This window comes from Mustela nivalis (assembly GCF_964662115.1).
Source record: "Mustela nivalis genome assembly, chromosome: 15".
In the NCBI taxonomy this organism is placed as follows: domain Eukaryota; kingdom Metazoa; phylum Chordata; class Mammalia; order Carnivora; family Mustelidae; genus Mustela; species Mustela nivalis.
Genome location: NC_139034.1, coordinates 52,642,061 through 52,663,151, shown reverse-complemented (window position 1 = coordinate 52,663,151; position 21,091 = coordinate 52,642,061). Strand labels below are relative to the sequence as shown.

The window sequence follows — 21,091 nt, the reverse complement described above, 5'->3', positions numbered from 1 at the left end:
TAATTGAATATAGCTATGTAGGTATAGCAGAATAGGGAATAGTAAATAAATCAACATGCTTTTCTCTGCTGCTTCTTAAAATAGCATATCCTAGTGTCAGCTGTGAACGATACAAATCCAGGACAATAAAATGATGGATTCCTGGGATCCCAGCCTTAATGCAGTTATATTACCTTATTTAAACATTTGTTTATAAGTTTTACAAGACTGACAGGGATACAAATCATAAAAATAGTTTAATGGAATTTGCTGTCTTGAAATTATATCTACACATTTTGATTCACATGTTTCCATATTGCAATCATTTGGTTAAGGAATAAAAGAAACATGTCATAGCATTATCATTGTTAAAGAGAATACCACTCAAAATAATTTTATAGCATATAATCCTTCAAGTTAACATTTAGGAAACACTGAGATCTAAAGTTATGCACCCAAATTCTTTCGCTAGTGGTCCCTTTTGGCAAAGAAAGTATATCTGGTTCTCATTTTAGACTTTTACAACTGTTTTGACTAGAAGCAGCTAACATCAATCTGTAATAACAAAGGTCAATCGCTGATACAGTGTAAGCAAGCGTGAAATGATAGACAAGGGCGGTGTCTCCCTTTGGCTCTAGTCTGGTCCCATGGTCCTGGGATCAAGTCCCACATCATCAGGCTCCCTGCTCCGCGGGAGGCCTGCTTCTCCCTCTGCCTCTGCCTGCCACTCCCCTGCTGGTGCTCTCTTCTCAATCTCTCTCTGGCAAATAAATTAATAAAACTTAAAAAAAAAAAAGGAAACTGAGGCAGTGGATTCTTATTGTTTTAAACAATTTTGAAGATAATGAATTAAAAATGTTGTCATAAGATATAGAAGATAAAAAGCCTGTTTTTTTTAATTGTTTTATCTGAGGAAGTTGCTAAAAGCACACAATGTCAAATAGCTGAGACACAGAACAAGCTAGAATAACCAAACAGAACAGGACTCTTCAAGGTGTAGAAGAGGTAGAAGAGTAAGATCCATGTGCAGGCAGTGTTGATTAATTGCAGGGACTCTGATGTGGAGACTTATGGGGCAGAGAGGAAGAGGTTGGTTAGAGCCAGAAAGCATCTGGTGCCGCCGATTAGCACTGTCTTGATGACCAGACATTCTAGCAGTGAGATCAGTCAATCGCAGCTTCCCCCAAAATGCCCTGAAGATGTACTTATATAAATAAAAAAGTTAGGGGTGCTTGGGGGCTCAGTTGGTTAAGTGACTGCCTTCGGCTCAGGTCCTCATCCCAGGGTCCCAGGATCAAGTCCTGTGTGGGGCTCCTTACGCATCAGGGAGCCTGCTTCTCCCTCTCCCTCAACCTGCTACTATACCTGCTTATGTGCTTGTTCTCTCTCTCTCTCTCTCTCTCTCTCTGTGTCAAATAAATAAATAAGCTTAGTCTAGGATAAATAAGATGATAATGATCTTGTATGTCATTCTGTTGTGAAGGAGAAATACCTATATTAGTCTGCCTTTCAATTAATTCTCCCTAATTCCAACGTTAACTTCTCAAAATACAAACCAAAAGCAAAACCAAAACAAACAAAAAAATATGAATCTTATTGTTTATTCCCTTGTGTAGAAAGAACAAGCTCCTTAACATGACATTCACTGCTCTCCAATATTTAGCATTTGCCTCATGCTGCCTTAAATCCTACTACCCTCTGCTACCATACCCGGAGATTTATCACACTCACTAAATGAAATAACAAGGTGGAAATTCAAAAACCTGCTTTACTTTGTGCAAAGCTACTTTGCACAAACTGTTTTCTCTACCTGGGCTGATCCTCTCTTCCTTGACTAAAGAATTCTTATTCATCCCTCAACAGATCGGTCTAATGCCATTTCTTAGGTCAAGTCTTCCTTTACTCATCTTTGCGAAGCTATTATCCTCTCTCATGGCTCCAGGTACATAGTGGATGTATTATAGCACCCATGACTGCAGACCATGATTATTTAATTATGCATTTTTCCACATTTAGTCTCTTAGCTTTTAGAATAAGGCTATGTCATAATTCATTTTTATTTAACTGTCCACAAGCACCTGAAACACTGTTAACTCATATTAGAAATAAAATAAAACACATACACAAAACATTTTTTAAAATAAAGTACATTCCATTATCCAACTTTTAGATGTAAATGTATTTGCAATTTTTTTTTCAAAACTGGCAGTCTACTATAGAAACAGGTTAAGAAACCTGATTAAAGAAAGTAAAATGTTGAAAAAATATTGAATAAAAAAGAACTCTTTAAAATGAATTTAAGATACTGTTACAGGTTATAGAGAATTATTAATAAAAACTTTTTAAAAAGTCAGTTCTCTGTTATAATGAGAACCATATACCTGGTCAGTTTCTATATGTGCCTGAAGTTCAAACATTTTTTTTTTCTTTTAGTCAATAAACCTACAAGAAACTCAGGAATATCTCAGTTCAATCAAGGAATACTTAATAATTAACCAAAGTATAAATAGGATCTTCACATAGTTGTTAATAATTACGAGGCTTTTATATGACCTGAAGGTCAATGTATAATAGAAACAAACTATGCTTAATTCTGGGAAAAATTAATCTCTAAGACTGAGTCAGATGGAAAATGTTTTTTAGCACTGAAATGTTTGATGTCTGGAAATCACCTGAATACCTTAGTCTTGACTTTATACTTGATAAAATATCACCTTTAAACCTTTAGACACTTGTTTTAGCCAAGATACTAATGCAGGTGTTTTTTATCTGTTTTTCTGGTAGAAAGTTTAAAAAAAAAAAAGAAAACTATGTAATCCTCTGCTTTTAAAAACTTCTATAAAAATAATTCAGGAAAAAACCCCATGATTCAAGTATAACTCAAAATATGTTGACTTGGAAAAGTTGATATCTTGATTAATTTTTGATTTACAATGCAAAAATTAATTACTCCTTTACTCTGATAATTAGTTATGTTACTTTATATAAAATCATGGAGAAAAACATTTTTCAGTTTTAAAAATAATATTGTTTCATCTTACTATTCATAGTAAGTACAGTGTTTTAAATAAGACACTGAATTTCTTTTTTATTGAAGTATAATTGACATTCAATGTTATATTAGTTTTAGGTGTAGAACATATTGATTTGACAATTCTATACATTACTCAGTGCTTACTACTACAATAAATAGAGTCACCATCTGTTATTATAGTATTGTTGATTATATTCTCTATGCTGTACTTTTTATCTCCATGACTTTTTTTTTGTTTTATAACTGGGAATTTATACTTCTTAATCCCCTTTATCTATTTTGCCCACCCCCCCCCCCCATCAAGTCTCCTCTTTGGCAACCACGAGTTTGTTCTCTGTATTTAAGACCCTATATTCTTATTTGTAGTGCTTTTACTTACTATTAAATATGAGCAAGAATCAGTATAATTTTCTCATAGAGGAAAATTTCTTATACTTTTATCTTCTAATTTTCTTTCAAACTACTCCACAACCCTTTCCATACTTCTAGGGAATCTGGAACATCATATGCTTCATTTCAAACCAATGAAGAAGATTAATTTGTTATTCTGAGCTTCAGTTCACTTAATTAATCAATTTTTTCATTCTTTCTATTTCGTCCACGGTTCATCCACTCATGCCTTTGGTGAACACCCATTTGTGTCCACTAAGCTTAACTCATGGTTGCAGGGGCTTTGTGAGGTATAATAATTTATCCAAAACAAAACAAAACCTACTTTTACAAAGACTGAAATTTCGTAGGAGATACAGACTACATTTCCTTAATATAATCTACAAAAATACAACTTCATTTTTAAAAAAAATTATTAAACCAGCTTGTATTCTTTGTTGCTTGGTAAGAAAAAATTTTATCTCTGAAGACTTGAGCAGAGATTTGAATGATGGGTAGAATTCTGATATGTTACCTTAGGGGAAGATCTTTTGCAGTATAGAATACAAATATAGAAAATATCATGAAAGAGAAGACACACAGAAGAGAGATGAAACACCAAGTACTGGGTTTCACTGATTTAAAAACTTATGGATATAACTAGTGGTAGATACAATTACAAAACGTGAAGGCCAGATACTGATCAATCTGTTATATTACATGATGAAGTTTCTCTTTAAGTTTTTTTTTCAACAGCAGAAAATCTTTGAAGCTTTTGAACAGGAATAGTCTGTGCTACTGGAAGTTTAGTCTCAATCTTAGGGAAGCATCAGAAGTCAATTGGAGGATATAGGTACACTGCAGTAAATGCAGTTAGTTACTACAACATATGTCAGATTTGAAAAAGATTTAAATGATGGAGAAAACAAAAGGAAAGAACATGTAGAAGATATTTTATAAATCAAATCTCCCATTAAAATCATTAGTATGGAGCATCTGGGCGGCTCAGTCGGTTAAGCGTCCGTTTTCAGCTCAGTGCATGATCCCAGAGTCCTGGCCTCAAGTCCTGCATCAGGCTCCCTGTTCAGTGAGGAATCTGCTTCTCCCTCTGTCTCTCACCCCACTCTCATGCTCTCTCGCTCTCTTTCTCAAATTAAAAAAAAAAAAAAAAATCTAAAAAAAGGGTATTGTTAGTATGTAAATGATTAATCTATTAAAATTCTGTGAAATTGACTTCAACATAAAGATTAATGACAGTAATTACATTAGTATAGATTGATATTTCTTAAAAATGTGTAAGACAGGTTGCTGAAGCAGTTTTAATTTGTAAATGTGTAAAATTTGAGTGTAAATCATGTATAACGTGTTTTTCCTCACTATCCTGCTGGTACACAAAATTATCTACATGTTAAAGAAAAAAGAATCCAGATTATGAATTAGTTAGAAAAGTTTCTGCTTCAAGCAAATAACTCTAGGTTAAGCCTGAAACATAAAACAAACAGAATAATGGATAACATACTTGATTTCATTTCCAAAATTACCTCTTAAAATAATTTTGTCATTAATCAATGTAGCAATAACTAACTAAAACTAGATATAGGCATACCTATTCTATTTCCTGTTTCTTTTCTGAAAGTTGGAGGAAAAACCTGACAATAATATCATTGTCCCTTTCATATGAATGGTATATAGCAGAGAAACAACATTTTCCATTGTCAATTGTCAACCTAAACACATAACCAAAATGGCAATAGTGTTCGGCTGATTTTTCAAAAAATTAATATAAACTAACATTGTTACTATTGCATCACTTGGTGACAGCTTGTTTGCGGGAAAGGTGTGGATCGATTTGTGTAAGTACTTCAGGGTCCTTTTGAAGAATAGGATGGAGATCTTCCAGGTCCAAGGTAAATGTAAACTGTTGATTATTTTCAACAAGGAATTTCTATTCAAAGTCCAAGGCAGGGAAAAGGCCTGAAGCCCCAGCTTAAAACTCCCTGAGAGACCAAGGTAAACTTGATGATGGAACAGCTGAAGCAAAATGCCTAAGGTTTTAGAGGGGGGGAATGCCTTGTGACCCCTTCATTCTATTTTGTGTATATATATAATTGTATCTTTTGCATTAAGTGCTATCAAACCGTGTATGATTAGCAGCTTTTCTTTTCTGACTTAATGTGGGCAAGTGTAAGTGCATAAAGAATGGCCTCTTCCTTTAAGTATATCATTTAAATTTTAAGTCTTTAATTTCACCATACTACCTCAGTCAGCTCAGGCTGCCAAAACAAAATACCATTTTCTTGGAGATTTGAAAAACACAAATGTGGGGCGCCTGGGTGGCTCAGTGGGTTAAAGCCTCTGCCTTCGGCTCAGGTCATGATCTCAGGGTCCTGGGACCAAGCCCTCAATCAGGCTCTCTGCTCAGCAGGGAGCCTGCTTCCTCCTCTCTCTCTGCCTGCTTCTCTGCCTACTTGTGATCTCTGTCAAATAAACAAATAGATAAATCTTAAAAAAAAAAAAAAAAAAGAAAGAAAGAAAAACAGAAATGTATTTCTCACAGTTCAAGAAATTGGGAGTCGAGGTGAGCGTGCCTGCATGGTCGGGTTCAGCTGCTGGCTCGCCGTCTTCCTGGCTTGCAAGATGGCTGCCTTCTTGCTGTTGTCTCCCCATGACTTAGAGACAGCTGTTCTCTCCTTTCTTCTTGAGAGTCACCAGTCTCATCGTAACCACCTTGCCCTCATGGCAGCATCTTACTCTGATCATCTCCCAAAGTCTTCATCTCCAAATACCAATACCATTGGGGGTGATGAATGCATCTGTGATGATGTCTTCTTCCTCATGCCTAATCTAGGTAATTTTTGCTATCCCAATTTTTAAAATCAGGTACACAAATATCAAAATATTTGAGCAATCTGTTCAAAGACAAAGCATTGGAACCTAACTATAATACTTAACGTTGGTTTGTTTTCTCTTTCATTAATTCCAACTATTTTATTTTTATTAATGATGTCTCCCTAGTGGAATCTGTTTAGCTTTTTAACTTGAAAATATATTAAATTTTACTTTTTATCTCCGAAAGTTGTATATTTTCCACTTAAATAAGCTATACTTTATACTAACCAATTAAACCAAGATAATTTGTTCAGTTCTTCAAACATTGTTGTATTTTTTACTATATCCTTCTAAGACTAAGAGATACATATTTAAATCTCACACTATAATTGTATTTTTTCTCATTTCTGTCATTACTAATAGATTTTACATTATGAATTTAGTTATGTCTTTTGATCCAAAAGGGTTTTTCTTGTGGGAACTTTGAAATCAATTCTGTATAAGTTGTATATAAATTAAGCCATATCATATTTCCCCATGTATCCTTGTGTGAAATTAATGTTAATAGAAATTTTTGTTCACATTTGCCCATTCTTTCTTTTTTTTTCTTTTTTTTGCTAATCAATTTGTTTTCCCTTTTCATCACTTTATATATGTGCTTATTGGAAATATCATGTGACTGATTTTTGTTAGCCTAATCTGAAAATCTCTTTTTTATTTCAAAATTTTATTTTATTTCACAATTGTATTTTATTTCAAAAAACAAGTCCTTTCGTGGTTGGTGTTGAGGCTAAGATCAAGGCGAAGACTGACCTTCTTTCTCCTTCTCCTCCTCCTCCTCTTGCTTCCCCTCCTTCCCCTCTCAGCCTCCTCCTCCTTCTTCTTGTCTTAATATGTTCCCTCTCACCCATCCTGTATTTCCATTGATTTAGAAGATGTTATTTAGAAGATGCTCTCTACTCTTGTTAATTGGAGGTTTTAATTTATTATTAGATGTTTTTTTAATCAGAAGTATTTGACTCCCGGGCGCCTGGGTGGCTCAGTGGGTTAAGCTGCTGCCTTCGGCTCAGGTCATGATCTCAGGGTCCTGGGATCGAGTCCCGCATCGGGCTCTCTGCTCACCAGGGAGTCTGCTTCCTTTCCTCTCTCTCTACCTGGCTCTCCGTCTACTTGTGATTTCTCTCTGTCAAATAAATAAATAAAATCTTTAAAAAAAAAAAAGAAGTATTTGACTCCCATATTTTAGATCAAATATTTTTTAGCAAGACAACTTTTTCTAAATAAAATACTTTATTGCTCCTGTAATTCCTCACCCAATTCCAACAAAGTAAAATATTTAGAAGCTCAGGAGTTTTACAAAGATATGTCCAAGTGTGAATTTTTGTTTTCTCATTAATCCTATCTGGAACTCAAGAATGTTTCAATCTATGTATCAAGATTTTTTTCTTCAGTTCTGGAAATTTTTCTTCTAGCATATGAAAAATTATAACACTTACATGTCCCCTTTTATTTCAAGGGACTGCTATTATTCACATATTTATCCTTCTGGATTTTTTTTTCTAGTCTATTTTATTTCAGGTCCCCATCTATTTATATATTTGTTCTATGCCTTAAGCTATTTCTTCCTCAATATTTCTCAAGGCCACTCATTTGGATCTCAATATAATTCTGCCCAAATACATTTCCATAACTGTTTAGTAGAAAATAGATATTTTAAACATATATATTATACATATATATAACATATATATATTATTTATATATATATAAATATATAATATATATATTTTAAAACACTTTTTAAAATCACCATTAATTTTCTTTTCTGGTTGCAAATTAATTCCCTTAGAGTTTCCTTTCTTTTAAACAATTTGGCAGTTCTTCTGCAATTCTATTTAGATGAGAAGGTTTATAGATTAGTCTAGTTTTCCTCTCTGACAGTTGGGCTAGAGTTGGTGTCTTTTTTCCCTTGTGGCAACAATTCTCAGTGCTGGCTCCATATTCAAATTATCTTGGCAGCTTTTAAATTATGGATGCTGGGCCTCAACTCAAGCCAATTTTACCACAACCCTTCTAGGTAGAGCTTATGCAAATACATATATAGATAGATAATATATGTTATATATTAATATATATTAATATATAATTATAATTTCAACATATTATGTATCTTTAAAATACATATTTATATATATTTTTTAACTTTTCCTTGATTAATCTAAGAACTACTATTTATAAGGTCATTGTGTCTCAGGTTTAGGTGACTGGAGTGCCCTAATTGATGGAATTCTTACAGACCGTGAGAAAGGCAACTTGCATTCAAACCTCATGGGGTCTGTTGTGAAGAAGCAGTGAAACCATCAGTTCTCTGTAATGGCTTCTGGACAGGCAGAGGGTCCCTGTTCTGCAGTCTTCATACTGTCCCAACTTCAGAAGACTGAAGCCATCTGTTCTACACATTTTTGGCTTCTTAGGAAGCCAAAGTCAAGGAAATCCAAAAAGTCATTTAAAACAAATGTCAGCCTTCTCTTTAGGGATCAATGTCTACGATGCCAACTTTTTTGCTGGATTTGCTCTTTGATGATTCTTACCAGTGGACTCTAGTGTGTCTCCCAGAAACTTATCCAGCCCACATTGTGGAAGCTCAACAATCTTACAGCCTTACTTCTACCCTGTAGCCTGAGCATCTCATCACCTATTTACCTCCCAGAAGCAAAAACTTAGAGTTGGAAGTAAAGAAGAGAATTTTGTTAAGTAACCATAGTCCAAAAACATTTCCCTTTACAAAATTAACTTCCAAATAAGGCTTGACTTAGATACAAATATATTTAGGCTAGCATTGGTGAAATATTTCACCTTGATTTGTTTTTTATACTTCCACATTATACCTAGAATCTCCTGAAAATTGATATTCTCTACCAGGACTATCACTTTGACAGTAGACTTCAACATTTAAAACACAGGTACAAAATACAAAAATAATAACTCAGCTCTGAAATGTTTGCCATATATACTATGAGATTTAAAATAAAATGCTAATTATTGCTTAGAACAATCCAAAGAGAAGAGCTCATATCCCTAATTTAAAGATTAACAAAGTGAGAGTCAAAGAGGTTAAAGGATTTTCACAAAATCACAGAGCTAATAAATGATTAAGCTTAATACAAACAACCTTCAAAATGTATGATCTTTCTTCTACCAACATGCTTCATTGTCATTTAACATGAAAGCAGAGTCATTTCCCCAACTTTATTTAATTTATCAGTTGTTGAAACATAATCAATGAGGTATAATCAATAGGCTATACATAAAAGTGAGACAAGATAATCCCAATGAAAGAATTGCATGAAATGATTTAGGAAATTAATTATTTCCACAGTGCTGTTCTTTTACATTACTCTTCAAAGCAATACAAATATAGAACATCTTTACTAATTGGTATCCATCATATTTTAAGTACATAATAGTAGAATATAATTAAAATAGGAAATGCATATAATGGTACTTCATAAGTAATCTGGATATTATGTATTTATAAGATATTTAGTATACATATTGTGTCTCAGAACGAGGATTTAAATAAAGTTTAGCAGAATCATGGGTAAAGGAGGGACAGAATCTTACTAAAAGCATGGGAAATCTTACAGAACGCTTCCTATTTGCATTAGATCTGAAAGGAACAGAATTTCATCCAACGAGCTGAGGTACAGAATGTAAAAGTTCGGGAAACATATGGGTATGATAATACATCGAATGATAAGGGATTTGGGAATGCAATGAAATTAAGCCTGGACTGGTGGAATGAGGCCAGGCGATGGAGAGTCACTGTGCAACAGCAGAGTCCATAAGACAAGTGTATTAGCAAGAAAGCGCCTGAGCATGTTGGTGTTAGCATGATTTTTCAGGGGGGCACTGTGAAGAAGACAAGACTGCAATATGAAAGGCTGCTGGTGCACACTGGCAGTGTTATATTAGGTGCTCTGGGGAGCACATGTATAAAACACAGACCCTGTTGTTAGAGAGTTTACAGTCCATTTGGGAATGCAAGACATTAACATTCAGAAAGTAGACAACAGTGGAAATTTTCATAGTACACCAAATTTGTGAATTCGTTCATTTGCCAAAATGTTTTGAACTTTAAGTATGTGTTAGGTGTTAACACATAACCAGGCAGGTGTTAGGTAAGCCTGTATATTAAGCCTGGGTATGTCCCTGTCCCTTGTCAAATTATAAACAAATGAGGAAAGAAGTATATTGGCACTTTATGTAATTTGGATTATACATATTTGGTTTTATGTTCATTACTAATATCCTGTGTGTCACTATATATCTTTGAGAATAGTTACAAGCACCCTGGGAGAAACTGGTTGTCCTGAAAATTACATCGAGTCTCATTTATTTTTTAATCATCCTATCATTCGTTAAAGAAGAGCAGCTAAAGGGTATCATCCCGGAACATTTATTTTTTAGTATTTCTACGTCATTAAGGAAAGTGAGCTTGAAACCTCAAGATGCTGATATTGTCATACACAATAAAATGTATTGTGTGTGTTTCGGTCGACCCTGGCTGTGATGCATTAGAGAGCAATATTTGAGTCGGACAATTGCTCAGATATTAACATCACCAACTGAATTTATGATCTCTTTGCCAAGGGTTGGATAGGATATCTTAAATTCTCAGATTCTGTTGTGAAAAATTTCAACAGATATTCTTATTTGCCGAATGGATGGCTCTTGATTTGTCTGCCATATTGAACAATAAAATCTACTCCTGGCTCTTTCAATACTTCCTTCATGATGTGTGTCCCATCTCTCTGATTTTGTATCAACGGCCATATTTACACATTGGCATCTTCCTTACATTTATCTGGATAGTGGGAAAGATATTTTTAATGGCTTTATCACTTGTCTCTGCACATAGTCCCTACAATGATCTAAAAACTGGGGTTAGAGTAATCTAATTAGAATACAATTCTAATGATGCCACTCTTCTGTATAAAAGCCCTCCTCAGAGCCTCACATAAAATCAATACTTTTTAAACTGCCTACTATATCCTGCTTGCCCCCATCCCACATTTTTTTTTTCAACTCTATCTACAACTTTTTTTCTTTTAACAACAGCATTAGTTTGGGTTCACTAAGCATCAGATGTCAATAATGCATGGGATTGGCCGTTCAAGAGGTTTATTGGAGAAAATAGCCTTGAAAAATCCAGAGGGTGAAACAGATTTCAGACCATCATGTTTGACCTATCTTCTGTGAAGGAAATAGGGGAGGAAGGAGTATGGGAATTGGGTAGAAAGAGCCTCAGACTGCAACCCTATTCCAAAAACAGTTTGGCCAGCCCCAGAGAGACTCCCACAGGCAGATCTTTGATACAGAGAGCCCCATGTGTTGCGGGAAGGGGCCCGTGTTAGCACCTTCACCATGTACAATCCCTGTCTGGGAATGGTTGGAAAGAAGTGTGGCCTCTGTGGATGCGGTCAATCGTCAATTATAGGTGGGCACATTTTTATGGTTGGCTTAACAACTGATTAAAGTTGCCATTCAGAGCCTGCTTTTTACTTCTGTGTTATGCTCAAGTGACTCTCTTCTCTTACAATGTCTTGCATCTGTGTTTGTGAAAATTATAGCTAACTTTAAACCACAGTTCACTTGCCTCATCTTCTGTGATATCGTCTCTAATCACCCCGTTACAACCTACTGCCTCTATAACACTTTCCTGTATTACCTCAATTGTAATTTTTGCCTTAAAAGCCAACAGTGCCTCGCTACAAGGGAAGCTGGCATTTAGAAGGATAGCACTTCAAAATCTATTGTGATTGCCTATTTTTGGGTGTGTACGACATTGCTACTTTCGACAATGACAAAGTATTACATGAAATCATCCCAATGATTTTCATAAGAGGAAACATATATTCGTTGAGAAAATATTTAGAGAGGGTACTTTTTGTGAAAGGTTTTCAATCAGTATTTTAAACGGCCTACAAGGAAACAAACATAGATGGAGTTCTCAGTAATAGTAACAAGGTAGAATAGTGGAGTCTATTTAAGACTTTAACTGATTTCTTCACAAGCCTTCTCCACATCCCCACTGTGATATTATAGACTAATATGTGATGAGAAGACTTAGGGTATTGATACATTGCTACCCTATTCTTCATCATACTGAATGCTTACATAAGGCTAACTATTTACCATATACTTTTCTAAGTGCTTTGCATGTATTATTCCATTCAGTCCTTGAAGCAACCCTGTGGGTTAGGTACCATCTCATACCAATGTGATGTGATGTACCATCACATTGTACAAATCAGGAAACTGAGGTACAAGAGGCTAAGTAACATTTCTAAATCACATGACGGGGATGTATTTTCATTTCATTTCATTTCTTTCTTTTTCTTTTTCTTTCTTTATCTCCCCCCACCCCACCCCGAACAGACAGAATGTGTTGATGGAATGGATGAAGAATTGATATTAGGAAAAGGATCCAATCAATACATCTTCATTTGAAAATATTTCCTGAGTCTTTCATTTTTTTCTTCTATTAACTGCTACCACATCAGTATAAGACTCTCATCTGTCACATACATTATTGTGGACTCATCCATGCTCATTTCTCCACACCATATCTTATAGGGAATTTTTTGAAACATAAATGCAGTTTCATCATGTCTCTGCTTAAAAAAATTCAGTAGTTTCACATGGCTCTTAGGATTAAAAAAAAAAAAGAAAAAAGAATTCTTATTGGTGCATAAGGCCCCACATTGTGTGGTACTTTAACTCTTCAGGCTTACAGTATACCACATTGCCTGTCCCTTAACTCTCCAGTTTTCTTGCTACACAGGCCCTCTTGCAGCTCTTCAGACATACTCCTACTACCAGGTACGCCTGCATACCAATGTTCCTTCTGCCTAGAATTCCTTAACCCCCAAATGAATCCTAATATTTCACTGGGTTTTAGCTCAGTCATCACTTTTTCACTCTGGAAAAGAAGCATTCCTTTCATCCTATGGACAGGTACTAAAGGAACACCTGTTTGCAGGCTTCATTGATTTACACCTCCCCCCCTCCCAGTGCACTCTGTGAGGAAATGAACTGGTAGGAGTTATACCATAAATATTGGAGATGAATGATGAAAGAATCCAAGAAATGAAAATAGCATAGTAGTAAAAGTGGATGTTGGCCGACTACTAAACTTCCATGACAACCTTGATTCTGTATGAACCCCTCACCCCCAACACACAAGCACACCACACAACATGAATGAAAGATGCTAGCAACTTATAAGGTAGGCAGATTACTGGTTGGAGACTTTCTGCCTAATGGTTCTAGTACTAGTTCATTTTATAATGTGGCAGTCATTATCCATCTTGACTGAGGATTCAGTCAAGTTTTCACCCTACAAAACTTGGAAATGTCTCTTTGGTTAGGCATCCTCTCAGCCCAATCATATAAGAATCTCTCTAATTCAGACATTAGTATTTTTTCAAAAGTTTCCAGATTATTTCAGTGGACAGCCAAGACTGACAATCACAGTCTCAGATAAAGAAAGAATGGATACAATACACTAGTACAAAGTGTGTTTTCTTGGCAGATCAAGGAAAAATAAAAATGTATCTTAAGCCTACAGGATTTTGTAGGATTGCATGAAAAATATCCCTATACAACATAGTCCATTTTGCCCTGCCTATGATCAACATTTAAAAATCATATATTAGCCTGTTAGTATTTTACATCATAATTATATAAGAAAGCATTTGTATATACTTTATATTATATTATATGCATATATAATATTGGGTAAATTCTCACAAAGACTATATATATATATCCACACATACATATATCGTACATATACATAAATATGTATATGCATTTATATTTAATATCACTGAGAAAATTTTGTAATGTATATAAAATATTTATAATTTTATTTCCCTATTTCTCCATTTCCAGTTATGTATGTTGTTTTCATTTAATTTTTTGCACAGAACAAAAATCCCTAAATGAACTATTATTTAAGGATTCATTGTTTCTTAAGTAAAACTATTTGATAATACTAGAATTAAATCACCCTAATCGTTAGTTATAAGTATTTACTAGGTGCTACTATATCCTTGATGGTGATTTTTAAAAACAGCTTAGAAAAGAATATTAAAACAATAATAATTAGTAATATTATAGTAATTTATTTGACACAATTATTACACCAAAAGAAATTTAAATGTATTAATATTCACTTAAAATAAATATTCTCTATATAGACAAAAGGAAATCTCATTTTTTACAAGCAAATGCTTTTCCAGTTATGTAATTAATGGTAAAAATATATGTTTATAAAAAATAAAAAATTATATTAATAAAAAAAATGCAATAATAAAGCAATATTAAGAACTGGCTTTATGTTATCACAATTTTTAATTAAAATGTAGTATCTTTAATTTGGAAAAATTTAGAGCTTCAGATAAATTTAATAATACTTTAAATGGATGATATTAATAGGTGTAGAGAAGAGTAATAATTTCTTTTTCAGGAGAACAAATTAAGTGTCTGGTTGTATTGATAGAGAAGTAGTAAAATAAATATTATGAGGTAAATTATGTGAGTAAAATTAAATTTTTCTTTTATTTTATTCTTAAAATACTCATTTATTTATTTTTTGAGAGAGATAGAGTGATTATGAATGGGGGAGGGGTAGAAAGAGAAGGACAAGGAGACTTTGCACTGAGCACAGAGCCTAATACCAGGCTGTATCCTAGACCCTTGATCATGACCTGAGACAAAAAAAAAAAGCATTTAACTTTTTTAGATGCTTAACTGATTGAGCCAGCCAGGTAACCTATATGGGAGAATTTTAATAAATATTTTACAGCAGAAGTCTTAAGGGGAATAATATGTGCAATACCTATAGTGTAAAATATATAAATAATTATGCATTTTGAAAAAGTACAATTTGGTAATATAAAGCATTAAGAAGACATTTTGAAATCCTTTATCAGAAGTAATCATGCAATTACATGCTTGAGATGTTCAAAAAATATTTCAATTAAATTACTATTTTTTTTAGTGCAGGCTTAATAGTTTTATTGAACAAAGCACAGAAAAATATTTTTACACTATTAACCTTGCTTTACTGAATCTGTAAGATATTTTTGGCAAATAAACATAAGGAAGAAATTGAATGTATCACTCCAATTTTGAAATTATTCTGGTCTACTCTTTATCAAATCTGCAAAAAATATGCAAATTACATTGTAAGGCATCCAGAGTTCATAAATCTGTGGCATTTTATATATGTTACACTGTAGGACTGAAACATATTCATAAAGTCAAATAATCTCAAATAGTAAAAAAAAAATCATAGATCAATGAGTTTTGTAGACTATTTGATTAAGTAGTTATCAGGTTATATTACAACTTGTAATACTCCAGAACATATTTTGAAAGTGAACAATAAACTCCATCTTTCCAAATCCAATAGAAATTTATTTGTATTTGGTCAGAAATATGCAAGTGGATGATTACCCCATTCCCCCTATAAATACTCTCCACTCTTAGATTTCAGATACTGAAAGTTTCTGGCTTTCCTTCCACCTGTCTGGTCATTTCTTCTCTCTTTCATCCTCTTTTCTTTTAATTGATTTTGAAGCTACTCAGGGCTAGATTCTGGTCTCTGTTACCTTCTCTCGTAATACTATTTACTTAACTGACCTTTATCTGATTCTATGCTTTTAAATGCCATGTCATTGCTGGTATGTCCAAAAGTTAAAATGTATACTTGAACTGAGTTGAACTCTTGACATGTATATTAAGCAGCCTTTTTAAATGCTCCACCTAGATGTCTGATAGTCTCCTCAAACATGGTATCTTCAAAATATAGTTCTCAAATTTTTCAATCAATTTATCTATCTGTGAATTGTCCTTTTTACTCATTACTCAGATCCAATCCATTAGCATGTTCTAGCAATAAATCTCCAGAGCCATAATAAATCTCTACTATAATACATTTCTACTTCTCTGTATTTACTCTTTAACCTACTAGTTAAAGCCACCATTTTCTCCTTTTTAGATAATCGCAATTTCCTCCTAATCATCTCTCTACTGCCACCTAAACTGACTCCAATTCATTTGCTACAACACAACCAAAATAAAAATCATGGTGATCATATACCTCACAGATAAACACTTCAGTGATTTCCCTCTGTCCTTAGAATAAAATTCAAGATTTTATTTTTATTTATTTATTTATTTATTTATTTTATTTGTCAGAGAGCGAGCGAGCACAGGCAGACAGAGTGGAAGGCAGAGTCAGAGGGAGAAGCAGGCTCCCCGCGGAGCAAGGAGCCCGATGTGGGACTCGATCCCAGGACGCTGGGATCATGACCTGAGCCGAAGGCAGCTGCTCAACCAACTGAGCCACCCAGGCGTCCCTAAAATTCAAATTCATTAGATTTGTGATAATCATCTGGCCCTTTCTGATAGATATATCTTTAAAAACTTTATTGATGTTTAAAGTTTATCTTGATATAATTATTATTGAGACACGTGAATGATTATACATATGTCTACAAAAAGCCCATAAGATATATCCATATCCTTTGGAAATTGCCCCCAAATATTTAACACTTATTCATCCTTTCTGAGCCCTATCTCTTACTTTGAGCTATCTAGAGAAAAATCAACATCCAAAGTCTATGCCTTTCGATTTTGGCAATCACTAAGTCAGAACCCTATACTTCACATGGATATCTATTACTGGTGTGTGTACAATAGCATCCCTAAGTTAAATATATGTATCTGAGCCATTTGATATTCTAATACAGTATCCTGTATTAAATTATAAAATATGTATGAAGGACTTGCTTACTGTGAATAATGTACTTAGTCTATTTTAGTTACGTATTCGTTGACCAGTACATATAAACTCAGCACAGGAATGGATTTTGTTTCCCTTGTTAACCTCTGTGTTTTTGGCCTCGTGTGGTACTAAGAACAATTCCTGACACATGACAGACATTCAAAAGAATGAGTAAATGGATGAATGAACACGGGGTCATTTATTTTCAGGTTTGTGTTGAAAGACAATTCTCCATGGGTCTCTAACATTTTTGCACAACTTTCAAGCAAGGCACCAACTGCCCAAAAGGATGTTAATATGATAGGGTTCCTCTTTCCTAAGTGAAAGGCAGGCATGCTTAAACGTGTGAAGATAATGTCTCCTTCTGTAGTAATAGGCATGTACATTTATTGCTCATTGAAAATTATTTCCTTTCTCGTAATACAATCCACTTCATGTTCAAGTTCCAACTGACCCTTTTCAAGCAAAAAATGCATTAGACAAATTTAACAAGCCAGGAAGACTATTCAAGGCTATTGCAACATGGAAGAGAGGCCAGAACTGCGGCTGAACTCAACCTCACCAAAACAAAATGGGAGTTTTTCTTAAGAGCTCTGGTAGGCACAGGGGATCATGGACAATCTGTGTTTGCTAATTGGCCTTATCCAAAGGTAAGGCAAATTTTCTATCTTCATGACAAGTTTTACAACCTGAACCAAGGTACCGACTGAAGTTAGGCTCTCAATATCTTTCTTGATGCTTACATTTCAAAGAAATAATTCCCAGGTCCTTGAGGAAAAAGTCCTGGGTTGTAACATGAGCAGGAGGCATTTTTAAAAGATTTCCATCTAGAAAGGACAGAGAAATAACGTGCAATTACACATTTTCTAAAATAAATGCTCTAAGGAAAATGAGGTCGGGGCCCTAGAAGCAAGAAGAATCCTGTCTAAATTTTGGTCAAGCTGAGGAAATGTTAGGGCCGTTTTGGTCATCCTCTTTGGGTCACCCTATTGGAATCAGGGCTTGATGAGCAAGCGAAAAAAAAAAAAAAGGAAAAAGAAAAAAAGATGATACTATTGCAGGTGGTACAAGTAATGAACTACCTTTCCCCTCTGACCCAGAGTCTCATGTTTTCTACCAATATCCATAAATTTATGGCAGTCTAACTCTGCAGCTGGCAAGTAAGGTAAAATCTCAGACTCTTCAAAGCCCTTGACAATCAGACTTTGAACTTGGGAGGAAATTTCATCAGAATTTCTCTATATATAATGAAATCATTTCAGCCAATATTAACATGATACTTAAATATTTAGCAAATGTTAGCATTTAAGAAAATTCATCTGTAAAGAAGTGGGTATACTGGAAAAGCAATATATATGAGTGTGTGTGTGTGTGTGTGTGTGTTTATAATCATGTATAATCGCTTCTATTGATGACTCGATATTAATTTAATTACCTATGTTTAGTGATCTCAGTTTATAATATGAAATGCAGGGTGCCTGGGTGGCTCAGTGGGTTAAGCCCCTGCCTTCGGCTCAGGTCATGATCTCAGGGTCCTGGGATCGAGGCCCGCATCGGGCTCTCTGCTCAGCAGGGAGCCTGCTTCCCTCCCTCTCTCTCTGCCTGCCTCTCTGTCTACTTGTGATCTCTCTCTGTCAAATAAATAAATAAATAAATCTTTATAATATGAAATGCATCATAACCTTTAGTTAACTTTATCATGAAGTTACTAAGAAGCCAAAACACAGAAAATAAACTACTTTAAGCTGGAGTGTAGAAATGCTCTTCAAAAGTAGAGGCACAATATGTGTCATCTCTGATTTTTAGAATTTACTTCTTCTTAGAGACCTAAATAAGGAAAATCATTTTCTTTTATAAAGCATCTAGATCATATTAATTTTTGGTTCTAAATTTTTGCCACTTTAACAAATGGTATGAATAATAGTAAATAGTTTCTACCCCACTGCTATTGGGTGAGGGCTAGAGCTTACTCTGAATTGCACCACAGTTTTTGCTATTAATCTGATTTTTTAAATCTCACTGAGAAACAGTCAATCCATTCAGTTTCCATTTCTCCTGTTTTAGGTGTAACAGTACTTGAAGGTCCTATTTATGCTGTGGGAGGCCATGATGGCTGGAGTTATCTGAATACAGTGGAGAGGTGGGACCCCCAGAGTCAGCAATGGACATTTGTAGCCAGTATGTCCATTGCCCGAAGCACAGTTGGTGTGGCAGCATTGAATGGCAAGTGAGTAGATTTTTCTTCTTTTATCTGAGTAAGTATCCTTTGAGTAAGTATCCTTTTTAAAATAAATTTTAGTAAGCTGACTCAATAAAAAGCTCTTCAAATATTTTAAGATTGCCATTTTTTTCTTTAATTCAGTCTTCATGGATAACTGACAAATCAAGACTGCGTATTTTTCTGGTTGTTTCACCATGTAAAAGAGAAACTAAAACTCCCCATTAATTGCCAGTTAAAGCAGCATCGAATATATTTCATGAAAATTATTTCCACTGGAGATCTGCATATTTACATACTTTATGGTAAAATTATCTGAGGAGCATTCAAAATGCTACTAAATGTTTGGTGCCTAGTATGTATTTTTTGTGTGATTATACTAGTGTGTCCACTTTCCACCATTTCCATTTCTATCATCCTAAATCAAGAATTTTTCATTTTAATACTGTTGAAATTTGGAGCCAAATAATCCTTTACCGGAGGTGAGGCTCTGTCCTGTGCACGGCAGGATGTTCAGCAGAATTCTGGGCTTCTAGCCACTAGATGCCATCTCTGTCTCTATTCCAGTATGACAGACAGACATTGTGTCATATCCTATAGGGATGACAAAATACACTCCGTCTTAATCCCATGAGACCCTCCTCCCCTAAACAAAGTTAGTAACACATGGGTCCTGAAACAATAATGTTTCCACTCTGATTTCCCTACTTCTCTTTCTCCTACCATCCATTTGCTAAAGCAGTCAGAACAATTGTTTTACAAATATAGATCAAAGGTCATTTCTCTTCAAGGTCTTCTCTTTGCAAACCAAATAGAGAGCCTATCTTCACCAAAAGAGATCCACTGGATCTTGCCTGCGCCTACTCCACTTTTTTCTTTCCTCTTCGCATCAGCCTCAAATATGGCAAGTTCTACCCCCTCAGTCCCTTTGCATTTGCAGTTGGCATTGAACCCATCCATTTTGGCAGTTTTATTGAGACCTCTCAGAACCATCAGCACCAGCAGACTGGCCCCTTCTCCCGAGACCTCAGGGTTCCAGTGTAAGGGTCCCTCTTTCCTGTCACAAACACCAACTCTTGCTAAACAGTGGCCCAGTAGCAGAGGTATGGGCTTCAACAACACAAGTTCCTCCTCCAAACTTCAAAATCTTAATTATTATAATCTGTTCTTTTTGTTCCTCAGTACTTGGGGTGGGAGTTATTTCCTTTAGTTGATACATTTATGATATAGGATTGGTAGGAACACTATCTCAGACAAAGAAAAACTGCTAGATGGATGATCTCAATGCCAACTGAGTGGTTTCAATAAGGCTCATTTTTGTAAGTGTTAAAAACCACCAAGTGGATACAAAAAGAAAGGATGAGGTGATTCTCTTAGGAACATGAAAAAAAACAAAAAGGAGCAAGACTCTTCTCCTAGGGGAGACCTAGCCCATAGTCTTTTCATTTCTTTCTTGCATGAATTACTGCCAAAATGGAACCAGGTGACAAATCAGAAAAATGGCTTGCAGAATTGCAGGCCCAACATCGAAAAGTACAGCATAGAAGAGATAATGTGAAAGAATGTGTGGACAGATTAATAACTGAAATATACATCATGAAATTCAAAATGTTGTTCACCTGGGTGGTTCAGTCGGTTAAGTGTCTGCCTTCAACTCAGGTCATGATCCCAGGATCCTGGGATCCAGCCGCACATCAGGTTCCCTGCTCAGTGGGGGGTCTCTTCTCTCTCTCCCTCTGCCTGCCACTCCCCCTGCTTGTATTCTCTTTCTCTCTCAATCTGTCAAATAAATAAAATCTTT

General features: G+C 34.9%; 1 protein-coding gene across 1 annotated transcript in view; it reads left to right on the top strand.

Moving 5' to 3' along the window:
- Positions 1-21,091, top strand: part of KLHL1 (kelch like family member 1) — a 385,159-nt gene that overhangs the window by 319,295 nt on the left and 44,773 nt on the right. The window contains exon 8 of the mRNA XM_082700951.1: positions 19,137-19,299. Within this exon, the coding sequence (XP_082557077.1) occupies positions 19,137-19,299 (163 nt within the window). The remainder of the gene's footprint in view (positions 1-19,136; positions 19,300-21,091) is intronic.